Source organism: Apiospora kogelbergensis, assembly GCF_038363985.1.
Source record: "Apiospora kogelbergensis strain CBS 113332 chromosome Unknown utg000001l_segment0_segment0, whole genome shotgun sequence".
Taxonomy (NCBI): Eukaryota; Fungi; Ascomycota; class Sordariomycetes; order Amphisphaeriales; family Apiosporaceae; genus Apiospora; species Apiospora kogelbergensis.
This window is the reverse complement of record NW_027117418.1, coordinates 6,638,054-6,658,764: the sequence shown is the minus strand read 5'-3', so window position 1 is coordinate 6,658,764 and position 20,711 is coordinate 6,638,054. Positions and strand designations below refer to the sequence as shown.

Sequence of the window (20,711 nt, the reverse complement as noted above, 5' to 3'; positions counted from 1 at the left end):
TCGGGGGGGGAAGTAAGACCTCTTGTCTCTGGCCAGTACTCTGGCCCAGCAGTAGCTGCAGTGGAGCTTGCTTTTCCGCCTATGGGGTGTTTTGGAATGTGTTTTATTCCCGGACCAATGAATATGGTCCAACGGCATGCCGGAGTTCCTTATGGTATAGTCCAGGGCTGAGTATACATTTCTGTGTTCTGTGTCCGGGTCATAGACGACGCGCTGAGGACTGAACTATACCATCCACAGTCTTCGCCGCTGACACCGAGGATAGGAGCAGCCATGGAGACCTCGACCTCACCACAACCTGTTCAGGTCTCCTCGTCTGAACTCCATCGCCACAACACCAAAGACGACTGCTGGCTGGCTGTTCATCAAAAAGTATGGGATCTGACCGATTTCGTTGACAAACATCCCGGCGGAGCGGACAGTGAGTTGACCCGATTTCGCTGCTATCGGATGGAAAAAGGCTGCTGCCGAGACTAACGAACCCGTGAAGTCCTTCTCCAATGTGCCGGAACCAACGCCACGAGAATATATGACGAGGTTCATGCGCCGGGCATATTGGAGGCAAACCTGCCCGTCGACAAGTTCAAGGGTGTGCTGCAGGAAGCGCAGCAGGAGCACGACAATAAAGCCATCTCGACATGTCCCGAAACAGGACATCCGCCGTTGTTCTCTCTGATCAGCGCCGCCGACTTCGAGAAGTTGGCCAGCGAGGCCCTGTCCCCCAAGACATGGGCCTTCTACTCGAGCGCCGCCACGGATCTCATCACGCATACTCAAAACAAGGCGCTCCTGCGCAGAATCATGATACAACCCCGGATTCTGCGTGACGTCAAGCACGTCAACTTCAAGAGCAGAATTCTCGGCCTCAGTAGCTCCGCGCCTTTCTTCGTCAGTCCCGCCGCCATGGCCCGGTTAGCCCACCCAGACGGCGAGCTAGCCCTGGCAAGAGCATCAGCATTAGAGGGGATCATCCAGTGTGTAAGTCGGTGGAGAGCCTGGATCCCAAAAAAGTACAGCGTAGATATGGTATGGATATGTATACACGAAGACCAGAAGCTGACAGAGCTGTCGCCCAAACAGATTTCCAGCAACGCCTCGTATCCCCTTGGCAGCATCGTCGAGTCCGGCGACCCGGGGCAGCCCTTCTTCTTCCAGCTGTACGTCAACGCAGAGCGAGACAAAACGACGGAGCTGCTGCGCAGTCTGGCTGGGGCCGGGATCAAGGCCGTCTTCGTGACGGTGGACGCGCCCGTCCCGGGGAAACGCGAGGCCGACGAGCGCGTCGCGGCGGCCACGACGGTGCGGTCGGCCATCTCGGGCGCCACGTCGGCCAATGACAAAAAGGGCGGCGGGCTGGGACGGCTGATGGCCCAGTACATTGAAAAGAGCTTGATCTGGGACGACATCGCTTGGATCAAGCGCACATCGGGATTGCCAGTGGTTCTCAAGGGCGTGCAGAGCGTCGCAGATGCGCGCATGGCTGCCGAGTACGGTGTCGATGGGATCATGTTGAGCAACCATGGGGGACGGTCCCTGGACACGTGAGTTTTGTTGCCCCTTTTCCGACGTGTGGAAAGACAAAGGCTCGACTGACAGAAAGCGTTACTATGCACCAAGGTCGCAACCGGCTATCCTGAACCTTCTGGAGCTACGCATGCGCTGCCCGGAGATTTTCACCAAGCTCGAAGTCTACGTCGACGGCGGCTTCGAGCGCGGGACCGACATCCTCAAGGCCATCGCGCTCGGGGCCACCGCGGTCGGCATCGGACGGCCGTATTTGTACTCGCTAGTATATGGACAGGAGGGTGCCGAGCACCTGACCCAAAGTGAGTAGAGACAGGCAGACTTCTATCCCTAGTCCGGTCTTGAGAAAGGGGAAAAGTCGCTGACAATACATCGTTCTCCCTCTGCACAGTCTTGAAAGACGAGATCGAGGTCTCGATGCGCCTCTGCGGCATCACGGACCTAAGCCAGGCGAGCCCGGACCTGCTGAACACGTCGGATGTGGATTATCTGATACGCACACCAAACAAATTCCCGGACATCCCGGGGCAGCGAGAGCGTGCAAAGCTATGAGCAGAGCATCACCGCAGATAGAACAACATAGGCAACCGATTCTTGCCATCGAGTCTCTTCGTGGATAGTCACTACCTTTCGCTCTATTCACAGTTATGTTCTAGTCGCCATGTCTCAACACAAGTCCATCATGTAAATCCTCTATAAGCACCAACGAACCAGTAGTCCAAATTGCGTGTAACCCCAAGTCCTGCTCCCTCAACTGCCACGCAGCAAGGCATCTTCGGCGGCCTCCAGCACTTGCATCGTCTCGACCGTCCACTTCTTCGCCTCCTCCCCGAGCGGGAGGTAGGGCTTGCGCATGTTGAACAGGTTCGCGTCCAGGCCGAGGCTCTTGCGCCCCACGAACCACCAGGCGCCGTATTTGGTCTGCGCGATGCCCTTCTTGCAGGCCCACTCGGCATTGGCGACCTTGTCCTGCAGAACGCGGGCCTCGTCGAGCTTGCCCGCCGCCCACAGATCGTACACCATGGAGGTGGCGCGGGGGAACACGTTGCCGAGCCCCGTCACGCACCCGTGCCCGCCCGCGTGCAGCGTGGGGAGCAGGTAGTCGGAGCTGCCGCCGTAGACGCCGAAGTGCGCCGGCTCGAACTTGGACGTCAGCCGCGTCAGCTTGCCCACGTTGCCGCACGTCAGCTTCGTCGCCACGATGTTGGGGTGCGATGCCAGCGCTGCCAGCTGGTCCGAGTCGAGGTCCACGCCCGACGTGACGCCCGGGAACTGTCGAGGAGGGAGTCAGCCGGTCAATCTCACAAGTTTTGCCTGGCTTTCCATGATCGCCACCCGCGGAGAAAATGAGGCGGCTCACATTGTACACTACGATCGGTATCGGACTCGCATCCGCAACGTCGCGGAAGTACGTCAGCAGCGCCTCTGTAGACAAGGCCTTGGCCCAGTACGACGGGGGCAGCAACAGCCCCCAACCTGCGCCCGCCTCGCCCGCCTCCCTGGCCAGCTGCATGGTCTCGGCGGTGCTCTGGGCCGAGATGCCTGCTACAATAGGGTAGCCGGGCTTGCCCAGGTCGGCGACGGCTCGGCGGGCATTACGGAGGATCGCCTGCCGCTCCTCGCGCGCCAGCAGCGCCAGCTCGCCGTTGGTGCCGAGGTACACCAAGCCGTGCATGCCCGACCGCACAAGGTGCTGGCAGTGCTTGTACATGGCGTCGTGGTCCACGCTCTGCTCGGGCGTGTCCTCGTACAAGGTGATGACGGGCGTCCAGACCCCCGCAGGGAGGGGCTTCATCTTGGGCTCTGATGTCCGCGAACCGGTGCTCATTGTGAAAGTCGATAGGTAGAAACAAGGGACAACTCCGGGGGGTCCTTCCACGAATTCGTCTGTTTCCCGAAATCGAATGATACGAAAGCAGTGGGAGGTGTAAGTACTACTCTTCAATATTATTCCCTTGACCTCCCCTGCAGCATCATGAGTGCCTATTTTCCCTCCGCATGCTACCCCGCCCCCCCGGGGCATTTGGAGAAGGGCCCCTTTTCCGGTAGACACGGCCACTTCCCCCGCACAAGCAGCTTATACCACGCAGCTCGGCATTCTCTCCGAGCCCAGTTTTCTCGACACTTCGCGTCTTGGGGCGAAAGAAGTGAGTTGCGTGGACATAGCCGTGGTAACATTTTGTTACACCTTCGTAAAGGCGTCTTGCCCATGTAGGTTGGCTTGAAGAACGGGCAAGAATATGATCATCAAATCAATACGCGAGGTCGTGCACATCATTGCCCAGCAGCACTGTGTTTCTATTACTATAGCTTTCTGCATTCTCGTCGGCAGCTACACACTCTGCTTTTCCTCCTCGCTTTCTGCTATAGCCCTATCGTGCACCGCGTTGACATCGTCGACGCCCTGGTCCCTGCCCGGATGTAGCAAGTCGTGCCGCCACACGGCGCGGACGTGCATGAAGGCGCAGAAGAACCAGAAGCAAACCAGCAAAACGGTGAGGCCGGACGCGACGCCGTTGACGCCGTCGCTGTTCAAGGCCTTGCCGATCTGCGCCGTGGCCATGGCGAGCCCGGCGTTGGGGAACACGAAGGCCCACCACTGCAGCGAGAAGCGCATGCGGCGCGCGTCGCGGACGATGTGCATCGTCGTCACGCCCGAGAACCAGATGGCGACCATCCAGAGGAACAGGCTCGCGGGCAGCGCCGCGGCGAGCCAGACGTCGCCCACGGCCAGCGAGGTGATGCCCAGGAACCCGGGCGGCATCTGCAGGTGTGCCTGCTGGCCCAGCGCCAGCAGGCCCGCCGCCGTGTACGCCGCGGGCCCCACGGAGACGTACATGCCCGGCCGGAGGCTGGGGTCGGGCATGTCGCTGCGGATGAGCCGGGTGAAGTAGACGCTGTACATGAGCAGCGACAGCACCCAGCCGAGCCCCTGGCCCGAGACCCCGGCCACGATGATCTGCAGGGCGGCCGTGGTGTCGGGCTGCGTCTTGGCGATGACGGCGGCGAGCGGGCCCGAGACGAGGAAGGGGTAGGCGGGCAGGATCCAGGCGGGCATGGCGTCGCTGACGTGCAGGTGCTCGGTCTGGAAGATGATGTAGTACTGCAGGACGGCGACGAGGGTGGCGCAGGCGAAGTACATCCAGAACAAGACCCTCAGCGCCGCGACCAGCCACGCGCCGCCCCCGTCGGCGCCGCCCAGCCCCGGGACGCCGTACGCGGCGGTGCAGTTGAGGAGCAGCGCCAGCGAGACCCACCAGGCGCCGAAGAAGAAGCTCTCGGACGGGTGGTGCAGCGAGGTCACGATGGCGCGGGGCTTGAGCGCGAAGCGCGCGGCGATGAGGGACGAGAAGGCCAGGAACAAGGCCATGTCCAGCAGGAAGACGACCTTGCCAATGGTCGTGAGCCCCGGGAAGGTGAAGGGCTGCTGGCTAAGCAGCGACGCCAGCGCTCCCGTCGACATGGTTGAAGGAAACCAGCCCCATGTGATGCGCGTCACCCTCAGGCGGAAAGGCAAGTGCCGGCGCTGGGGCTCGTCCTGTGGCGGCGGAGAGTCCTTCTCGCCCGTGTGGTTCTTCTTCCGGTGTAGCATCTCTCGTCTGTCGCAATGCGGCTGGTAGAACTTGAAGTCTCGACGGACGAGTTGTGGACAAAACGGGTTGGATATGAATGGGAGGGCCTCATTCTCCATCTGCAACCCCCGGCCGGAGTTCTTGAGGTTCGTCATCCCTATTCCACACCAGGTGGCCTGTTCCAAGGCATTTCACTCTTCTACTAATCCAAGACATGGGGAAATTCTAGGTATTCGTCGGCAGGCGGCCCCAGTGTTAGCGGCAGGCTTAACGGTCGACAGTTACATCATACTGGAGCCGCCAACTGCGACGGGTCCGGGTATCACGGCTGGGCTTCCTTGTCTTGGTGTGTCTTGGTCGTGCCGATCTACCCAGCCAGATTGACTTCGATCTCATCTACTTTTAGCTTCGCCATGACCGTCCGCCTGGACCTACCACCACTGGTTGGCCATGTGGCAGCGTGTTGGAGTATGCATTGGGATTATTTTTTCATTTAGAGTTGGACTATCTTTAGCAATTATGTATATGTCGTCTTTTCTCGTAGATGGCAACAAAACGAAGCCTTAGTACACATTAGATCCCGACAGCTATCATTAGCAATCCTCCGTCCGCCGCCGGTTTAGGCGCCGAAGACAGTCAGGCTGTTCTCGATCATCCAGTTCATGGCCTCGGCGCGGTAATCGTCAATCTCGACGTGCGACCCCTCGCCCTCGACGGCGAAGACCATGTTCTGGCCAGCACCGCCGCCGGCCGCGAGGTCGTACTTGGGCCACGCGGGCTTCACGTTGTCGCCGTTGGGGTCGAGCCCGGTCACGAAGTTAATCCAAGCCGACGAAATGGTGAAAGCGAGGTCACGGTTCGTGGCGATACCGGGAGCGTCGGCCGGGAACGGCTTCTGGTCCTCGGTGTAGCCGTCGCCGTTGAGGTTGTTGAAGACGTACGCGACCTCTTGGAAGTGAGTGGCCGAGACCGAGCCGGGCGAGCCGGGCGTGGTCACGTCAAAGCGGAAGCTCCACGAGGGGAGGCCGGCCTTGGCCCAGGCGATGTTGGCCCGGCGGCGGGCGTAGTGCATCATAACGTCTCCGTAAAGGGCGCAGCCACGGCGGTACTGCAGACCCAATTGCTCAACTCCCTTGGTGGAGGCGTTGATGACCTCGGGCCACGAGGCCATCGATGGGATGCCGACACTCTGGATGTTGGGGTACAGAGCCATCAACTCCGAGGTCAGGACGTCGATGGACTTGCCCGAGGCCTCGGCGGCCTGGGAGCCCACTAGGCCGTTCTTGATGGCCCATTCAAAGTCGGCGTCCGTGTTGATCGGACCACCGTTGGGGCCCCTGCCAACACCGAAGGCGGAGCCTTCATCCGTGTTCTCGCCAATCAGAATTGGGATCTTGGGGAATTTGCCGTTGTTGAGCTGGTTGACAGGGTAGTCGGCGAAGAAATCGCCATCGAACGCAGGGGCCCAGGGGCCGGCGATTGTACCGTTGAGGGCGTGGTTGATTTCCTCGAATGGCGCGTTTCGAAGACAGGGAATGGCATCAGCAGTGCCCACGGTAGAGGCGCACGAGGTTACGTTCGTAACAAGGCTGTCGAACGTCTCCTGGCGCTTCACCGTGTCGTTGAAGCCACCACGGAATCGGAAGATGCTCTGACCAAAGCCGGACTGGGCCATGGCGCCTCGGAACAAACCATCATCACGTCCTAAAAAGATGGTCAATACTAATTTTGCGTGGTTTATGCGTATTCATCCCATCTCAATCTGACTTACCATTGAAGGCGAAAACCTGGGCATGGACAGACTCAGCACCGGAACTCTCCCCAAAGATGGTCACCTTCTTAGGCGAACCACCAAAGGCGGCGATGTTCTCGTTGACCCAGCGCAGGGCCAGGCGTTGGTCATGGAAACCTATGTTGGTAACACCGGCATCCACAGCTTCTTTGCTCGCGAGGAAGCCGAAAGCCGAAAGGCGGTAGTTCAGGCTGACACCGATCATCGGGGTGCCCTGTTTGACACTGCTTTCGACCATGAAGCTCATGTTGTATCGCTTGTCGGCAGATCCTCCCATGAACAGGCCGCCGCCGTGGATCCAGACGGCCACAGGGAGGTCGGCCGTCTCGGAGATGCCGGCGGGCCGAACGACGTTGAGGTACAGACAGTCCTCCGAGAGTTCGTAGCCGACCTCGTCGCCACCGTAGCCGATGCAATGACGAGGGTAGGCAGTCGCCTCCTTCACACCCTCCCAGGTGCTGTTGAGCGGCTCGGCCTGGGCGAAGCGCACAGCCTTCTGGGAGTAGGGCATTCCCAGGAAGTAGTCCTGGTTATAGCTCTGGCTGTGGATACCCGAAAATGTGCCATTTTTAACCGTGACAGTAGGAACAGGCGAGTCGGCATCACCAGCAACAGGAGCGGCGAGGGCCGGGCTGATGGAACAGCCAAAGGCCGCGAGTAGGGATAGGCGAAGCATGACGACGGGTAAGCCAGCTCTGGGTGCTCAGCTTGGGGAATTTGGTAGGCAATGAAGGAACCCTGGGATCGCGTGGCTTCCAAAGCTCTCTTCAGTTCGTGGCGGCGAGGACATGGCCTATTTATCCTGCCGCTGCAACCCCTGTCTGGATGGTCATATCGTTCTTTTTCGCTTGCTTGCTCAGGCCACTCTCCTCCATGACGTACGGCATACCATCTCTCCTATACCATCTCTTTCTCTCCGCACCGGCAAGTCTCCAAATGCCTGTCACTTTAATTCCGGGCTGGCCTCGGAGTCGGAAGCCTTGCGACACACCAAGGCCGACGACTCATAGACCTTGCTGCGCAGGGGAAGGTAATCGGACCTTCTCTCGAAAAGTACTGGACGGGTGGGGAAGAGCAGAGCAGCTGGCCAAGAAGAACTACCCTTTCTAGCCCTTAGACCTGAAGAGACTGGTGATTCCGTAGCAAATATGGCCAGCCTAGTCGGGCTTCAGTGCGGAGGGGGGGCTATGGGACGGCCATGGGGCAGCATTCGGTGCGGGGATTCCACGTTGGGTGTGGGGAAGAAGCAAAGGAAGAAGGAAAGAGGGAGAAAAAGGGTCCCGACCATGTGCCATGCCACGCGCCTGGACGTGGAGCAAGATTGGTGAGGTTGGCTTCATTATACAGGACAGGTACAGGCATGCCGGGTAAACAAATCACCTCCCCTTTGCTGTCTCTCTCACGCTCTCCCTCCAGAAGCTCCCTCTATTTATTTAGACACGTGGGTGGACGTGACAACCGGCGTCGGCCGGGCAGCATGTTTTCAACGACTCCTAGTGTGCCTGCCAAGAAGAGGCCAAGCAGGAACTGATCGGACTTGAATCATGAATCTTGGCCTACGAGATGTCAACTTGCGGCCTTTCCCCCACCCCACCCTTCGTCTTTTTCCCTCTCCTTTTTCTTGTCATCTCTTCACAAATAGGCGCTGATAATGGAGCCATGACACCACGTGAGGATCCTCCTTTCCTGTTACCTCGTCCCGTCTCTCATGATCATTGAGTAGCGGTGGGCAAGGGGTTTCGGTCAAAGTGCCGGGAACATGTTTGTTTTCTCCCTCATCCCCACACCCGGGGCATTGCGACTAGGATGACGGCCATGCAATGGCAAGCTACTGTGGGGAGATCTAGGTCCAAAGCGGAAAGCAATGCGGAGTGAGTGTCAGACGTCGGGACATTTCCGGCACACCCATCGTCTCTCTGGGTGCACCGAGTAAAGAGCATCGAGATATCTCGGCCGGTGTGGAGTGACAGTCGCTGTGTCGTCGAATGACTGACATGCCGGGTGCACAGAAAGAAGAGGGTCGGGAGAACAAATGATGCCGAGGTGCGAGAATAGAGAGCGTTCAGCTGGAATGGCATTAACACGCGGCCAAAGAAATCCCGGCCAAATTTCTTCTGCAACGCTGCAGTGCTTTCCCAAGGTGCCACCATTCCCCGTAGTTTCGGGAATGTGCGTTCATGCTACGAGATTGTTTGTTCCGCGCCAACAAACAACCAAAACATCACGGGCCAGGCTGTCGGAATGAAGAGAGCCACATAGTTGGGTCAGACCAGATTAAATGCCATCTCTTGCTTTGCCTTCAAATACAAGTGCCTGCCTCCCCATGGCATTGCAACCTCAACGTCACGTCTCGGTTCTTTCCGTCCCTGGCCATCGTCACATTGCCTGACGAACACATGATACAAAGTCCACTCGACTAGATTACTTCTCAGCTCATTGTGTGTATACAATCCCCTCCCACTTTCTCTCGGATACCCACCACCCAAGCGCGACATTCATACGCGCGCATCCCATGATCCCAAGACGCCGCAGCCAAACATTTTCTGGGTATTGAACGCGGCACCGTTATAAAGACGATCCGTCCTGAACCAAACAGGTTTATCTGCCAAATCGCACCTTTCCAATCCATGCAGCCTCTACCTTCCACCCCCTACACCATATGGGGTATCAAATTATCTCGCGACGTTCCAACACATGAATCTGCTCTCATACATTACATTAAGGAACCCCCCATAGCCTGTTGGCAGTAGGGTGAGCAGGGAAATTCCAGGTATGGTCTTACTATATCGACAGAATGACTCGCTTGGAAGCTGAAATGCAAACGCTGGAAAAACGGACCAATGCAATTGCAGAAGAGGCCACCTAATTGTACATATCACGCCTGCGCCTGTACGCAAGGCGGCGAAGCTCCGCCGGAGAGGCCGGTGGAGAAGTGGTCGAGCAACACCCGTCAGTTTTCCTGTAAGTTGTAGTCTTGCGGAGTCATGTTCTGGGTGAAGTGGATCTGCTTGGATCTAGATTGACCGGGTGAAGACCTAGAAGAGCTGATCGATTCATTGGTCTCCCAGTCAAACTGCTGGTTTCCTTGGCCGGCGCCCACGTACGCAAGGGGAATCCTGAGCACAGCCAGCCATGTTGGGATACAGTGGCGTTGATGGAAGGCTGTTGTCATTCATTTCGACATAGCTAGGGATGTTGTGGATGCTCAGGTCGGGGAATTCGCTTTGAAAGTGAGGAGTCAAGAGCGGTTGGTCGGCGGAGAAGTCGAGGCCAGCACTCAAAGGATGGACTCCGAGGTTGCTGGATGTGAAGTTTCCTAGCATACCCGGGGTTCCTGGCGGTGTCTTGAGAGACGCGCCCAGACCAAAGGCACCAGCATGGGCGCCAAGCATGAGCGCCTCGTCGTCGGAACAGTTGGAAGAAACTGTGGGTTCACGTAGTCCTTGCTGGTTGTACACAACAGGTGTCATTGGCGTCGGGGGGCGCCGGCTGTAAGATTTGATATCATGGAACCGGCGGGAGACCGCGCATGGTACTGTAGGTATGTCTCGGTGTTTCGACCGAAGAACATGGGGGATCGTGGACCTGCACTCTGCTTCTGGATCCGTCCCGGCATGTTTCCGCTGGCTGAAGCGATCCTGCGCATGGCAGTGGCGGGACTGGAGGGGTCGTTCCGCCTGACGCCGTCCATCGACGTCTTGGGTCCATTCTGCAAGTTAAACGGACGTGAGCGCACCTGCAAAGCAGCTGGCCTGGGGATATTACGGCGCGAAGCAATGTTGGCAGGAGGCGGTGGTGATTTGAAAGAATCCGACGAAGCAGGCGTGTCTTGTGGCGAGTGCATGTGTGGTGTTAAGGACATAGGCATGCTTTCAGAACATGGCATGGCGCCTTGCGTCGATTCTGCCGACGCGTCGTCGAATTGCTGCTGTTCCACAGGTGAAACGTCGTCACATAGAGGCAAACCTTGCTGCATTGTGTTTATTCCTCCCATCTGGAGACGGAGGCCAGTGCGGAAATCAGTGTTCGCAATATTCTGGTCTGGGGACAAGCCCTCCACGGGGCTTGCTGGCATGGCTTCTTGGTTTATTCCACATGCCAGTGATTGTGTCGGCTGCGCTACGAAGCCGTTGTAGCCGAAGATAGCCCCTTGCTGGGTGTAATCTTGAGTCATGTGCGGGTAGTTGAACGCCATCTGATCTGGAGGTGAGAAACTAAGCGACATCGGTGATTGCAAATCCACTGTGTTACTTTCTTGGTCGATCTTGATGGGGTGAGAAGCGTAGTGTGGCTCCAGTCCTTCTGAGCTGGGCGTAGGGTTCTCATCGTCCTGAGGGTCGGCTTGATCATCCTCATCATCCTCGTCAAAGGACTCGGCAGAATCGACAGCCGAGTTCATGTCCGGAAATGGCGCCGATGATAGTCGGATGCTCGGGTGGGGGGCTTTCGTCAAACGCATCGGAGGTCTCGGTCCTGGAGCCCTCAGGTGTGCTGGTCTCGGAGACGGACTTCTCGGCAGCGCGGCGGGCCTCATATTCCTCCTGTTTCCTCTCCTGCTTTGCCTTGGCACGACGGTTTTGAAACCAGTTCTATAAATATGGTAAGCCACACGACTATACGAGAGGGTGATTGGGATCTTTTACGTTAATTCTGGGCCGCTCAAGCCCCAGACCGTCTGCTAATGCGGCCTTGACCGAGCTGGACGGTTTTGGGTTCTCTTGGAAGACCTTCTCGAGCTTCTCGACCTCCTCTTTCGACAACCGGGGCTTCGATTCCGTCTTCCCATCACTCATAGAGTTGCGGTCGGACCCCATGTGACGTGCCTGCTGTGCATGGTACATATACTGAAGGCCATGGAAGCCAGGATAGGCGGGATACTGTTCCTCGGTGTACTGCATAGGCATTCCCTGCCCATGACTGAAGTTGAAGACAGGCCCGAAATTCGACTGCGCGCAGTACTGCATGTCCATGATGGATGGTGAAGGAGTGCCTGTCACTCAATATCTGGTGATGTTGACAAGACCCCAAAAGTTACTCCAGATTGTTGGAAACAGCGATAGTAAGTTCAACAGGTCGATTAAAATATTTTTTTTGGTCGACGGTGTATTGGTTCGACGAATCGTTGCTGGTATATACTGATGGGGGTAAATTAGGCTTAGGCGGTAATGGTAAAGAAGGACTGCAGGTCAGGTGTGATTTGATATTAATTCCAAAAATAAAAAGAGCTTGGTAGAGAACGAGAGTAATGGTCGGCTTGGGAACAAGGCAAGACGGGAGAAGGATTCGCGGTTGTTGGACTGCGGCTTGTATAAGAGCGAGCAGGAAGCAGGAAGCAGTGAGTGGTAGGTAGACCAAGGGAGTTTGATCTGTCCAGGTCCAAGTGAGACAACGCTCACTCTGGCGACCCAAGGATTCGTGATGCCGACGAGAGACACGCAGAAGAAACAGACGACGTCCGGGATGGATCAAAAACAACACAGGATCACGAGAGAGGGAAGGGAGGGGGTGGGCACGTAGTAAAGTAATGCTGGTATGGATATGGGCATGGTAAGGCCATGTCGACCCTAGTGCACAGTACAGTAGGAGTGGTAGCGGCAGTGGGCCGCCGCCCCATACGCTACTTTGGTTGTGATGTGCGCGCGCGCGAACTGCCCTTGCCCAACACAACACCGTAGGAAGGGAACCGTCTTTTCCGCCCTCGCACCTCGCAGCCTGTCCGTTACGAGAGTGGACGCGCCTGGGCTGGCTGGGCTGGCTGAGTTAGGACCTAGCTCCTAGCAGCGTTTAGCTGGGGGATGTTTCCCAGAGCGAGGGGGGTGGAGGCAGTCCAGTCAATCGACGAAGGAGAAAAGAAAAGAAAAAAGGGCAGCTGTACTTGAGTGGGTGGGTGAGGTGAGCGAGTACTTCTGCGGTACTTTGGCCAAAGCCGTGAAGAAAACAAGAGCAAAGAGAAGCACATCAATCCAAATTGGAGATTAGGGAGTGGAGCACTTAGGAGAGAGTGTGGTGAACGAATGGAAGTGCGCCCTGAGAGAAAGTGGTTAAGCCTGGTAACACTGGCAGCCGTAGCTGTACCCGGATGCAATTCCCCCTCCGCGCGAAGCAGCAACAGTGCGCTGGATCCTGATGGATGCCCCCCAAAAAGAAAAGACAGGAAGAAAAAAAAAAGGGACGCCCTGGCTTGGTGCAGACTACTTTGATGAGTTGGACAGGGGTTCTGACGCTGCTTGCTGTTGGCTGGGTCTAGTCGTGCACGGCTGCACTGCTGCACTGCAGCAGCAGCGAAGCAAGGTACCTCCAGCGTATACAGAGACGGATGTAGAGACAGTTAGACAGTCCCTTGATCCTTGACCCCTGGCAGGCCTGGCAGGCCTGGTCTGAACTCACTCCAGCATTTCCAGCTATCAGGAACCCTCATTTGACTCCCGTTTGCAGCGGTCGTTTGAACTTTCTCATGTTACCTGGTCTAGACACGACGCCAGACAGACACTCTAAAATCGCAGGGAACCTAATTGCGATGGACTAGGCCACATGAATTGCACCGCAAGTCATGTAATGTTGTTCATGTACGTGCAAATGAGGGCGAGAGATCACGGACTTTCGGGGACGAACATGTCATTTACCTGGCCTCAACATTCTTAATCACATTAGTCAGGTCAGGTCAGGCCAGGCACCAGGCAGCCCAGGCCGGTGTGCACAGAGCAGAGACCTGCTACATACATACTTGTTTCCTGACAGGTGTGCATGCACCAAGTAAACCACCTCACTACAGATCTCCCTTTTGCGGCCGAGCAGCCCGCCCTGTCAATGTCCAGTAAGGCGAGGGCAACAGAGACATTCGTATTTCATGTCCTCCTTTGGGATTGATCGATCTGATAGGATACATACTGTACGTGTACATCAGATATGCTCTGGAAGTAGACGTAGACTAAGGCAGGGGCCCCTGTCTCCAGCCAAGGAACGGCCAGCCAGACTGTGACCCAAGCTCTGTCGCTCAAGTGGGCCAGAGACGTGCCACGCGCCAAAAGGTCGGCAGGGGGAGGGGGCCTAGCAGATACATATATGCAGATGCACGTAGCTGGATACTGGGTACATCAGATGCGCGGCACCGTACAGCCAACTCAACACACTCAGAAGTCAGTCATGGTATTGGGTATGGAGGCTAGGGGGCGCGGGCTTTGTTCCCCTGTCCACAGCTCAATTCCCTTCGAGGGATAATCGTTACACCTGGTATAGCATCGTTGGGGGTGGGTGGCGCGGGATGGGGATGGATGGATGAATAGGTGGAATTGACAGACGGACGACAAGTCTTAAAGCGCCAATCAGTATCTATCCTCTTGCTTAAGCGCTGTATCCGGATTCATTAAACAGAGTCGGGCAGCCCCCTGCGCCCGTCGGCACCATATCTCGAGGGATTCTACGTGTATAGGCAGGGCAGAGTCAAACTTTATGACGAACCCAACCGTCGACGTGTAGCCTGCTTCCACATGTGTAGGACTGGCTCACTGGACTCCCTCAGAAGGGGTCCGGCAATGCGGGGAACGCACCACAAGTGGGTGGATCAGGGCAGATTCTCACGATCCCTTCCAATGGTGAGCGCCAGTCAACCAATGTCGTGTGTTCCATGTTATTGCTCTCAGAAACCTGCCCACCTTGTAACGTCGTTCGCCGTGACCGGAGACTACCGCACCACCCCGAACGGGCAATCATCGAGTTCATACGGTCCACGCCTGGACTGAGCGCCATCGTACTACGGGCCTCGCTTTTCTCGCATACCTGTCTTGTCTAGCCGACCGCCTTGTGCCTCACAGTGCGCCGTAGGGCCAAAGTGCGGTGGACTGGCAATTTCACCTCTGCGTGGGTGATACGCACCGTCAGATTCGACCTGATTAGGCTTCACAGGACATGACTGACTGATGGACAGAGCATAGCCCTTTCGTATCGTGACGACCTCTGCCTCCAATTGGCGGCTTGGCCTGGACTTACATGCGCCAAGCGACCCCAAGCCAGAGCTTGTGCAGTTGATCCATGGGCATGATACCACAATCGTTGCCTGTCGCCCTGGGGGTATGGATGTTGTGTTAGCACGTATGCATTCCAGATAACTGGTTGGCAGGGTTATTAGATCATGCTGATCATGGCAAATATGGAGAGCCTGACTTGCTTACCCGGATCCTACCTACCGTTCATGGCACATCTAAACTTATACATACTTACATACAGAATACATACATGCTTATGATGCCCACGTCAATTTATCACAAAGCCTTCTAGCGTACGTAGATCCCGAAATCCCCATCCCGCCTGTCGATCTGACGGTCACCTGGGCGGTAGTAGTTGACCGGGTTTTGTACGTCACCAAGTTCTTATGGAGCCTTGTCGAAAGCCATTGTGGTGATCATCGGCATCTTTCGAGGGGTCTTGTCACATTTCAGGCAGTCGTCGTCGACTTGTCTCCATCGTAGTCTCCATACCTGCCTGTTCCTATCGCTCGTGTGCGCAAGGGAGAGACAATTGGCTTGAATGTCTCAGCGCTCTTTCGAGCCAGAGCTCGAGTGCTGCACAGACTGAGAGGAGCTAGAGGATGGTTTTTTTCCCTTCTTAACGGGACCGGACAGCCGGGGGCATTATCGCTACCATACTCCATCATCAAGTTGCATACCCCTGAAGCTACTTGATTCGTGGCGCTGCGCTAAACACGCCTCCGGGCAGTCCTTTTTGTCACATCCCTCATCGCATCGTCTGCAATGTGGTCATGATTTGTTTTTTCTTCCCCTTTGCTTGCAGGACTGCAGCGCTGGCCGCACCGTAGTACATAATGGCGTGACGTGATGCGCCTTCGAAGGGAGGCGCACCCCATTCAATTCTCGGCGTCGGAAAGCCGCGACATCCTTTCCTGAAAAAGAATGAGACTGATGCCCGCATTTCACCAACACGCCCAAACGAGAAGGGAATGCTCCTGCTGCTAACCGTCAGCACATTACGGTAGGGTCGGTCTGGGGGCCCTTTACTCACTCACAGTCGCCTGTGGCCCAATTGCATGTCTTGGAGATTATAAGTAGCAGTAGGCTCTGCATAGGCCCGATTTAACAGGCCATCAAGATGCGCCGGTTTCTATAGCCCCCAAGAGGACAGCCTAACCTCCCAAAAAAGCTACACACATCCATCTTTCCGGGGCTACGGGAAGATCTTATCTTCTAGAGGCCGTCAGATCATATGCTTGTTGCCCGTTCAAGTGAGAGTGGGATGGATCATCACAATGCTTTCTTACTTGCTGAAGGGCAGCAAACTGCACAATCCCCAAGTCTTTGGAAGCCCACCCGACGGTTTGGACGGCTGGCGAGGCGTCTGCCAAACCACTTAACTAATGTGAGAGCTAGAAAGAAGTTTTCAACGGCTCTAAATCCTAACCTGTCATGTTCAGTATGGCGTGCCTAGCGACAGGCAACGGCCGGCCCAGCTAGGTTGGTGTTTACTACGAAGAAAGTGGCGCTGTGGGAAAAGGGGCCCCCTCATCAGTAAGCAGCGGCAGATGTTGACTTCATCCGTAAAAGCCATGCCGAAGTCTCTGCGATGATGACCTGTAGGTCACAAAGGTTCATAGTCAAGCCGAAGGGGGGTAAGAAAGAGAGGAGAGGTCCGCGCCGCACAGTTACACTGCGTGAAGGCTGGGTTGCATTTGAAGTGGGTGCCAATTGCTATTTCCGTCTCCAATTCTTCTTGTGCGAAAGCTGGCTCATTGGTGGACTTGACAAGAAGCACTTTTATACAGGTGAAGTTGGACTGCATTGCGCAGAGCTCTGCATCCATCAACGACTACCCCGACATGCCGTACAGTATCTTTACATCCCAGGTGGGCAGCTGCTCGCCTCGATGCCCTCGATGCCCTCGACTGCATGGTGTGCTTGGGATCTGGGCGTTCAGCCATCAAAAGGGTAGTGTTCTGGGTAGTGGGTGTTGGGGGCTGAGAGGGGCCAGCCTTCCCGATTCGCAATGCAGCACAGCCAACAAAACAACGCGCCAGAATGCCGCACACATCGTACTGTTGTAGAAAATCGGGATTGGGCGGCGGCTATGGGTAGTGAGCAAGGAAAGACTCCCTCGGGCAAATATGTCCCTTTTTGTCTTTCGGCGACAGGCGACTTGAATCTGGGCCGGAAGCATTTAATTGAACTGGATTGAACGCCATTAGCTGAAAGCGCCCTGGCGCCTGACACGCTATGCAAATGCCCGCCCACGGTGTTCTCAGCTCTCGCTCTCAGCTTGTCAGCTATAGATGGGTAAAGGATGAGTTAGAGCCGGTACTGACAGCCTCAGTATATTAAAAAGAGATAAGATTTTCTTAAGATGTGCAATATAGGTGGGCATCGTCAAGGTGAAGGCTTCCAGTTCGGGTGGCATTAGTGGGGTCGTTCGACTACCTCCCCCATCACAATTTACCAACTCGCCATCTTCCATCTGGGCACCTGGCACCTGGCATTGGCGATGTATGTACGTACGGCCATTCCACGCGCATCAATGTCACCCTCCCATTCTCGTTGACTGCGAGACAGATTTCGCCAACGGCTGTCCCGGGTTGGAGGCCTGACGGTGAATCTAGACGTCATCGGTTGGCGATGTGCTTACGGAAACCACTCGTTCCGGTGACCCCGCGCCTTGTCGATCCGGCCAGACCACCACACCGCACACAGCATCCGCGCACCCATCAGTTATATCAGGGAACAACTAACCCCCAGGTGCGTGTTACGGGGGTAAAACATTCGGCCCCTCCCTTCGCTTCACCTACACCCAAAGCTTCCAGACCCTTTCTCGTACTCGATGGAAAGAAAGAGATTGCCATGTCTCGGGCTCTTGTCGCGTAGCTCCCTTTTGCCATCCTACGGAAAGTAGGGCATTGCTTGCTGAAGGGAAGGGAACCCTCCTGAAGTCAATTGGAACTTCGTTCCGGGGCGCTGGGCAAACCCGTCAGCGCCTTCTACATCTTCCAGTTGGATTCGGAGGTACTTCTGGCTCCTCGTGATAGGTCTGGCCGATGCAGCAGACAACGTCGTGGAGCATGCGCTACGCTTTCAGCTTGGGTCTCTACATGATTCATATGGCTCCCCGGCTTCGAGTCATCTCGACTGGCAACCCCCTTCGCTCCCGAAGCTCTGGACGCAGGCTGTCAGGCTGTGGGGTTCGCGCCATTCGAGCCTGCGTCAAGACAGTTTAGCGGCATCCGATTCAACACGCATCGAGCTAATGTTCTGATCTAGTGCGTGGACGGCTAATTCTAACGACTTGCTTGACCTTGCAAGTGCAAACGATCTGTCTTCGGTACCATGGAAGCGCCCGAGAAACTCCTACTCCGTGGTCCAAGGCCCTTCCCGGGGAGATTGGTAGCTGAACAGCTTTTTGTTCGAGGGCCTGGATCGAACCCAGTAAACCCTAGTGCTTAGCCGCGAGATATCCTTCTCGGAGCAACCCCCTTGCCTGCTAGTCATTGGTGGGCCGGCTCAGCTTCAACACAGACGCGGGCAATTCTTTGCCCATATATTTCCGCGCCGTTCCGCTTTAGCCTGATGATCTGAGGCTGCATGAGGGGCAGTGTGAGTTTCGCTTCGCCAAACGGAAGAAGGTACGGATAACTTCTGAGAACCCCCATTTAGATACCGTACCGAGAGATGCATGCTTGTTTCTTCAAAGTCGATATAATCGGTGTGGCCGCTAAAAATGTGTTTTCTTTGGCTGGCTCTCCCACGACTAGGCTTTGGTATTGGTGTTCAGATGGTCTCGCTGAGAGAAGGCACATTCAACCAAGACTCAAAGTCCAGGTAGTTGCAGGAAAGAGTATATCAAATCCTGGCAGCGCAACGAGATTGTGACAGGTAGAGAGGTTCGTCTGATAATCAAAACGCTTCCACAGGCTTGGGACCGGCCGATTTTAGACCCAAAAGATCCTAGTCGGGCGGCCACGTGGTTTTTGGGGTCATCACCGACATAGGCCGACGGTAGGTACTTCAGCGCAACATCTAAGGGCCAAGGGTCATGAACTAGTCATGGTGTTTTCTCAGCCAAGTACCTAGAAAGTACCGACTCGCTCATTAATCGACGATACTGAGACCCCCGCTGGTGTACCTGAGAGAAGGTAGGGAGTTCCCTGCACCATGGCATCTTCATCACATTGAAGTGCATTTACATATCAAATCATTACCAATTGCCCATCCAGAAATGCGATCGGAGAGAGGCTAGACATGGCCATTGGAAATCATGGACAGCAGCGAGTGAGGGAGTATATGGAAGATTATTGCGCAGCGGCTGCGTTGGTTCTGCACAGCAGATTGCATAGCGTCATTTTGTGAGTCTGTCGGCCGCAGCTAATAAGTAACCGCCATCGACCAATCTCAAGAAATTGCAAAGATGGGCCAAGCAAAAACTTCCGTTTGCCATTTTGGTACTAAACGCAGCGATAAAAGGAAGAAAAAGAAAGAGAAAAAGGCCGGTAGGTATCTTCGTAGGTATGTACGCACTGTACATCTTTTCGTTTGCCCATTGCTTTCGTCTCGCATTTTCTGCCGTTGCTGGCTCTCAGAAATATTGTCGTTGTTGTCCTACACCATCAGCCTCGGGGACTACGGAGTACGATTCGATGCGTGTTCGGGCGACGCGTTTTCGTCGGCGATAGGACGAGCCATAAAGCTGGGTAACTGCCAGCCAAGAAGCACGACAACGAAGAGCCCTCCCTTCGTTTGTGCCTGGATGAAGAAGATAATGGCGATGGTGGTGATAGGCTTCAATAGCCCAGCCATGCCTGTATTCGATCTTAACTGCCCTCTACTAAGGACATGGGAAGTCGGTGTTGGTTGGCGCGCTCCCACCCTATTTGTGCACTGTATTCTTCCATTCTTATTATGTTCCTGCAGAGTCCGCCTCGGCCAGGTACAATGCAGCAATGCAGGGGCCGCGGGAATTCATCAATCAGCTTGCTTTTTTGGTGCCATCTCCTGTCTTGAAATGGTAACCATGATGCGAAGGGAAGATAACAGGTAACGTCGGCATCCGCAGTTAACCCACTGGTCCCCATCAACGACCCAGCGAGTACGGTGCGACACCAAATACCGATACGTCAGGATGAATTGCATTCTTCACGAACAGCATTTCACAGTCTTGATGATCACTCAACAAGTATCCCGCGAAACGGCCAATAATGGCCCTGATTGGTCAATAGGAAGGGCATCGGGGGGTTACTCAGGTCGGCGACCTCTATTTCGGGGCTGTACTACCATTGGCTCTGCAAACGCCCCTCGGGAACCTTTTGTTCCGTCGTGATCTCGCAGGTGCATGTCTTGAGATTTGCTTCCTCCCCGGGCAAACGCTCCCTCCGGAAGAGAGAGGAGGGGAGAGGGAGAGAAAGCGCACCCAGTGCACCCTGTTTGGTTCCTGTACTTACCCGGCGGGCCCTTGCAGAGTGCCTATCTTCCGCTCCCCATCTCTCTTTTCTTTTCCTCGTCAAATGGAATATAGCATCTTGCGGGTCATATAGACACACAAAAGCACGCACACATGTCATCGCCGGCCAAGCATCAACGCACATGTACTGTGGTTGAGCAGAGTTTAAGTATAACCAAAGCCCTGGGCTGCATATCTCCCTAGCTCATTGTCGAAAATTACAAACACGACCGGGCCGTCGCGTCGCCCGGGAGTCGGGACACGTACGGCAAGCACAGATATGACCCCTTGCGTCGCGTTTCTCTCCAATTTGGTTCAAGTATACGAAGGAGAGCTTGCACGATGGGCGTGTCATCGGGGGCGATGAGGCGGAGCAGATCAGTAGCCCAGACTGA

At 55.8% G+C, this 20,711-nt stretch overlaps 5 protein-coding genes across 5 annotated transcripts; 1 reads left to right on the top strand and 4 right to left on the bottom strand.

Annotated features, from left to right (window-relative positions):
• Nucleotides 1-273: 273 nt before the first annotated feature.
• On the top strand, nt 274-2,076 carry PG998_002149 (L-lactate dehydrogenase (cytochrome); the record flags this gene model as incomplete). The annotated part of the gene is made up of 5 exons (XM_066868967.1): nt 274-421; nt 491-978; nt 1,081-1,541; nt 1,618-1,826; nt 1,916-2,076. The coding sequence occupies 5 exons, from the start codon at nt 274-276 to the stop codon at nt 2,074-2,076; spliced, it is 1,467 nt and encodes a 488-aa protein (XP_066737382.1).
• A 198-nt stretch (nt 2,077-2,274) lies between these two features.
• PG998_002148 (dihydrodipicolinate synthase) lies at nt 2,275-3,352 on the bottom strand (the record flags this gene model as incomplete). Its single annotated transcript, XM_066868966.1, has 2 exons — nt 2,275-2,796; nt 2,885-3,352. 2 exons carry the CDS (start codon nt 3,350-3,352, stop codon nt 2,275-2,277), a joined length of 990 nt encoding a protein of 329 aa, XP_066737381.1.
• A 504-nt stretch (nt 3,353-3,856) lies between these two features.
• Nucleotides 3,857-5,251, bottom strand: PG998_002147 (uncharacterized protein; the record flags this gene model as incomplete). Its single annotated transcript, XM_066868965.1, has 1 exon — nt 3,857-5,251. The coding sequence occupies one exon, from the start codon at nt 5,249-5,251 to the stop codon at nt 3,857-3,859; it is 1,395 nt and encodes a 464-aa protein (XP_066737380.1).
• Nucleotides 5,252-5,715: 464 nt separating this feature from the next.
• Nucleotides 5,716-7,564, bottom strand: PG998_002146 (carboxylesterase; the record flags this gene model as incomplete). Its single annotated transcript, XM_066868964.1, has 2 exons — nt 5,716-6,800; nt 6,868-7,564. The coding sequence occupies 2 exons, from the start codon at nt 7,562-7,564 to the stop codon at nt 5,716-5,718; spliced, it is 1,782 nt and encodes a 593-aa protein (XP_066737379.1).
• Nucleotides 7,565-9,838: 2,274 nt separating this feature from the next.
• On the bottom strand, nt 9,839-11,858 carry PG998_002145 (uncharacterized protein; the record flags this gene model as incomplete). The annotated part of the gene is made up of 5 exons (XM_066868963.1): nt 9,839-9,961; nt 9,993-10,377; nt 10,413-11,318; nt 11,344-11,477; nt 11,532-11,858. The coding sequence occupies 5 exons, from the start codon at nt 11,856-11,858 to the stop codon at nt 9,839-9,841; spliced, it is 1,875 nt and encodes a 624-aa protein (XP_066737378.1).
• Nucleotides 11,859-20,711: the final 8,853 nt, after the last annotated feature.